General features: G+C 55.8%; 1 protein-coding gene across 2 annotated transcripts in view; it reads left to right on the forward strand.

Annotated features, from left to right (window-relative positions):
* Positions 1 to 5,529, forward strand: part of NUMBL (NUMB like endocytic adaptor protein) — a 24,968-nt gene that overhangs the window by 2,802 nt on the left and 16,637 nt on the right. For both annotated transcript variants that reach the window (XM_045292528.1, XM_004710337.2), the window contains exons 3-5: positions 2,353 to 2,427; positions 2,520 to 2,594; positions 3,854 to 3,994. In XM_045292528.1, the coding sequence (XP_045148463.1) occupies positions 2,353 to 2,427; positions 2,520 to 2,594; positions 3,854 to 3,994 (291 nt within the window). The remainder of the gene's footprint in view (positions 1 to 2,352; positions 2,428 to 2,519; positions 2,595 to 3,853; positions 3,995 to 5,529) is intronic.

A 5,529-nucleotide genomic window follows, 5' to 3' on the forward strand; every position in this document is an offset into this window, starting at 1 on the left:
CTTGCCCTGTCCGACGTCTCCCTTCACCCACTTTTCGGTTGTCTGTCCCCCAGGGAGGAGGTCACGTATAGTTCCTTGTAATCGGTTCCCTCTTTCCTACCCACCCTTCCTCTACCCTCCCAGTATCGCCACTCTCACCACTGGTCCTGAAGGGATCACCCGCCCTGGATTCCCTGTGTCTCCAGTTCCTGTCTGTACCAGTGTACATCCTCTGGTCTAGCCAGACTAAACACGATCCTTTTGTGAGTGGCTGGCTTCCCTCCGCATGACGGTCCCCGGGCGCGTTCGTGCCTTGAGGTGCCCTGTGGTTCTGTCGTCACTTTTTGGCGATGCGTACTTTTCCACTGCGTGTGTGTCCAACGTTCTTTATCCAGTCGGCTCCGGCCTGTGAACGGCGCTGCCATGAACGTGGGGTGCATCTCTCTGTTCATGGTATGGCTCTGACTTCTTCAGGGTGGCTTCCAGCAGGATTGCTGGATCCTGTGGAATTTCCATTCCCAGTTGTTGAGGTGACCCCCTGTCACCTTCCGCCGTGGTTGTGCAGATTGACAGTCCCACCAGCCAGGTGGGAGGGTTCCGGCGGTCTCTCCAGCATTTCTTACCTCCTGCTTGTTTTGCAAACTCAGCTGTCCCAGTGGGTGTAAGGCCTGATCTCTCCTCATCGTTTTGATTGGCATCTCCCAGGTGGCTAGTGACCCTGAGCATTGCCTCATATGTTTGTTGATTGGGACGTCATCTCAGGCGAGATGGGGCCCTGGTGGCATAGTGGTTCACACACTGGGCTGCAAACCACAGCATCAGCAGTTCAACACCACCAACTGCTCCTCGGGAGAGAGACAAGGCTTTCTGCTCCCTTAGGGAGCCACGGTCTCGGAAACTCAACAGCCGCAGTTGTGCCCTGTCCTTGGGTGGGTCACAGTGAGCCGGCATCGACTGATAGGTGAACTGAAGAGGCATTCTCTTGTGCCACAGAAATAATATCGGGAGACATGGGGGAGAGACGGTGTCACCTGTGGAACAAGAGTCCCCAAATTCCCAAAGACACAACAATTGTGCAACACAAATGCTTTCCTCTTTGTGACAGCCCTTACCCTTTAAAGCCGGCACGCACTTGTATGTGGGAGATAGCAGGATTTGGGGCCGAGGGGCTCAGCAGACGTGGGTTCAAGCCCCTTCTCAGCCCCTTCCTGGCTGTGTGATGACAAATGACCGTCATAGCCCATCTGCTTCATACCCGTACCCCCTAGAAGTAGCCCCTGAGTGTGAGGGGGTCGCTTGGGAGGTGCCAGAAATGCTGGTGTGAGGGACGGAGGGAGGGAAGGCTGGCGTTCAGTTGTGTAACCAAAACCCAACTGAACTCCCTGCCCTCCGCTTGAGTTCATGCTGACTCACAGCGACCCTGTCGTCGGGCAGGGTAGAGCTGCCCCGTGAGTTTCTGAAACTAACTATTTGGGAGGAGAGCGCGGAATCGTTCTCCGGGGAGCAGCCGGTGTCTTCGAACTGCTGACCTTACGGATCGGAGTGCAACCACCCCGCCACTAGGGCTGCCGTGAACAATGGGAACGTAATCCCACAAGGAACCCCGGAAGTGCAGCGGTTACGCATCGGACTGCCATCCACAAATCACCTGCCCACTCTGCAGGAGAAGGACCGGGCTTTCCACTGCTGCCGAGACACAGGGGCCCTTCCACCCTGTCCCATAGAGTTCAGCATCTACTCGATGGCAGGGAGCTTTTGGTGGGGATGGGTGAAGGACACTGAGAAACGCCATAGGCCACAGGCCTGGGCCATCCCACTGGGTGAGGGAGCCAGAGCATAATCCCATCAGCCATCGCTCCGCTTGGGGACCTGCTGCTGTAAAGGTGGGCGACCACCTGACACCCACCAGCAGGGGGGCCCTCAGGCACAGATCGGCTCCTGAGGGACAGCAGTAACAAAGGACTGGAAACAGGGCAGGGCACAGGGGCCTCCCCTTCATAGTGTGCCTCAATTTCCTCTAAACGATGAAGAAAATCAAAACGCGTCGCCATTGGGTTGCTTCCCAGGGCGACAACTGTGTAGGGCAGAGTGAGCCCCCAAGGGTCTCCAAGAAGTGGTCTCTACAGGAGCAGACCGCCATCACCTTTCTCCCGGGTAGGACCTGGTGGCTTCCAACCATTAGCCTTTTTGTCTTCGGCGAAGCGCTTCGCCACTGAGGCACCGGGGCTCATCTGTGTCCACGGGGCCCCAAACGGAACCCCGACCGTGTAGAGGTCAAGCAGCCAGCAGGTCCACTCACGTGTACAGTGGGCTTAGGCAGGCATCATTGATAACCGCTGATTTCTGTCCCCCCACCCCCCACCCCTCCCTCAGTACCTGGGCCACGTGGAGGTGGAGGAGTCTCGGGGGATGCACGTGTGTGAAGATGCTGTGAAGAAGCTGAAGGCGGTGAGTTGAGGGCTGGAGCCAGGGAGGGGGCAAGCTCCGGCCCATCCAGGCAGCTCTGACAAGGCCTCTTCGTGCCCCCCGCCCCCCCCCAGATGGGCCGCAAGTCTGTGAAGTCTGTCCTGTGGGTGTCAGCCGATGGACTGCGCGTGGTGGATGACAAGACCAAGGTAGGGGGTTTGCAGGGGGTGGGGGAGCTTCTAAAGTGGGTGGTCCTGCCCCCTGGTGGGCACAGGAAGGATGGGGGTGCAGAAGCAGATGCCCACACTTTATCCTGGATGTGATGGGCTACATTAGAGATGTCTTTCATCATCGGGGGGGCACTGAGTCTTGTTTTTTGTTTTTTCTGATAAGGGGCAGTAGGCCAAATGAGCTCGAGAACCTGGGTTCTGGCGCAGGGATGGTGGGACCCTTTGCTGCAAAGAGCCATTTGGATATCCGTTACCTCCATAACAGGCCGTACAAAACGACCCACTTCAACATGAGCCTGCTATATTTGGCCCAACATTTCATTAACTCACCCCTCACGTGAGGGTGGAGGCTTCTCTTTGGTACGATGGGAGATGGGAGCTGGCTTTGATGATCTCGGGCCTTCAGCAGCGCGGCGTTCATTTCCCCGCCTGCCCTGGACTGTGCCCTGTTCCCTTGTGACACCTTCTAAGCCCACCTCAATTCTCGCTCAGAGGTGACTCCTGTGAGGGAGGGAGAGCTCACCTGTCTGTTCTTTGGGCGACCCTGGGCGTGAGGTTTCATCCCTCCGTGCCTCCATTGCCTCATCTATGAAATGGGGGGAGAGGGAGACCCGGCCATTCATGAGAAAAACGCATGTCAAGTGTATGGATGGTGTGTAGCATCTCCTAAGCCTGCAGCTGAGTGGGGGCCATGCTGTTGAGCTGGACCCAGAGGACTATCCAGTCCCTGGGGCTACCATCCGGTGGGGCCTGTTTGCTCGACGCCTCCCAGAGGAGGCGCCAGGCATTCTGAGAATGGGGCTCACGAATGAACATCTGCACAGGAAGCCCTCTTCCCCTGAACAACTGTTCCCTACTTCTTAGTTAATTCCTCCTCCGGGAAGCATTGCTTGGCTACTTCTTCCGGCCCCCACGGCCCCCACGTCTCCCCATCCCAACTCTCACCACGCTGCCTGCACGTTCCCCATCCTGACGTTGACCTTTCTGCCCCCAGCGGAGCCCCACCCTTCTGCCTGAGCCTCCCCTGGGCCAGTTGCACACCCCTGCCTGGTCCCTTGTGGCCTGCTCTGACCCTGGGTTGCCCTGTGTAGCAGGCCCGTGTGGGCAGCCCCCAGCTCAGTGAATGCCCAGTCCCCCACCCCACCCCAGGATGGCCTTTGAGCAGAGACGGAGGGGACGCTGAGTGCTATGGCAGAGAGAGCTGACGTTCCTCCACGGCCTCCCTGGCCCTCCTCCAGGACCTGCTAGTAGACCAGACCATCGAGAAGGTCTCCTTCTGTGCTCCTGACCGCAGCCTGGACAAGGCTTTCTCCTACATCTGCCGCGACGGGACCACCCGCCGCTGGATCTGCCACTGCTTCCTGGCCCTCAAGGACTCTGTGAGTACCGCAGGGCAGGCCCGCATCCCCTGCAGGGGGGTCCTGCCAGCCCCCGGCCTTTGTTCCGGGAGACCCTGGGAGGTGCGAGTTGGTCATGGGCTCGGCTGCTGGCTGAAAGAACGGGGTTTGAAGACATCTTGGAAGGCAGGTCCACATGGTGAGCTACTTACCCCTTCAAAGCAGCCAGGGAAAACCCGAGGGGGCCCAGTTCTGCTTTGGCGGGACACCTGGGGGCACCAGGAGTCCACTCAGTGGCCACAGACGACTGGTCATCTTGGGTTCTGATTGAGGAGATGATTCCGAGTCTTGAGTTGGTGAACATTTCAAACAGTGAAGCGCTCACGATAGTATTCATCATCATCATCATCATCATCCTTCTCAATCGTTGAAGGGGTTCCTCTTTTTTTCCTTTCATTGAGTGGCAGGTACCCACCATCAAGTCCAAAGGCCTCCGAGCCTCCCTGGTGAACTTTTGTCTGCAAACGGATCCCACTCAGAGCAAGCCCCTGGCAGACTCCCATCGCTCATATCTGATTTCACGTCATGCGCATCACCCCAGTGTCAGGTCCAAGGTCCTGAAGATGTACCCCTCAGTTTTCTTAGAAGAGTGTCTAGTTTTAGCTCTTACACCTAGGACTCTAACCCGGGTCGAGTACATTTGTACAGATGGTGTGAGGTAGGGATCCCAACTACTTATGACTTTCAGCTTTCGTATGAAAATCCAGTTGTCTCTGCACCACTTGTGGAAAAGATGAGTGTTTCTTTCACTAGCTTCTCCGTGGACGAAAGATGAGTCTTTCTGCTCCTGTAAACACTTAGCGTCTCAGCTCACAGGGACAGTTCTACCCTGTCCTGCAGGGTTGCTGTGAGTCGGCATGCACTCGAAGGCAGTGAGTTTGGCTTGGTTTGGTTTGACCGAAGAACAGGCAAAAGACCACACAAAGGGACTCCTCTCACCACAATCATCAGTGTGAAGATTTACTTCTGGGTTCCCAATTCTATTTCATGGTTCAATCTGTCTGTCCTTACACCGAGACCACGCAGTTGTGAAGACTGTTAGTAAGTTTTGGAAACAAAGGTTGAGGTCTCCTGGGACGGTTACGGTTGTGTGTCGACTTGGCTGGTTCAAGATGTTTCACGGTTTGCCTGCTAGAATGGAATCTGGTAGTTTGTGACAGTGTCTCCCCTCATGAGATCTGATACAGTGCTATCACTTCCATGATGAGGTCTGATACAACGCTATCACTTCCATGCTGAGGTCTGCTATGAGCAGCCCATCAATGAAAGGGAGTTCCTGCAGGTTTTGCCCTCCATCTGATTGCTGTGAACATGCTGGCAAAGCTCTCTAGCCTTTTGCTCTCTTTGGAACCTGCCCCTGGCTCATCATTTAACCTCTGGGTTGGGGGACTTGAGCCAACGGACCTGTCAGTCTTTTTTTTTTTTAAACAATTTATTAGGGGCTCGTACAACTCTTAGCACAATCCATACACACATCAGTTGTGTAAAGCGCATTTGTACATCACTCTCAAAACATT

The sequence above is a fragment of the Echinops telfairi genome, unplaced genomic scaffold (assembly GCF_000313985.2).
Source record: "Echinops telfairi isolate 266 unplaced genomic scaffold, ASM31398v2 ScPeMD7_655;HRSCAF=1070, whole genome shotgun sequence".
Taxonomy (NCBI): domain Eukaryota; kingdom Metazoa; phylum Chordata; class Mammalia; order Afrosoricida; family Tenrecidae; genus Echinops; species Echinops telfairi.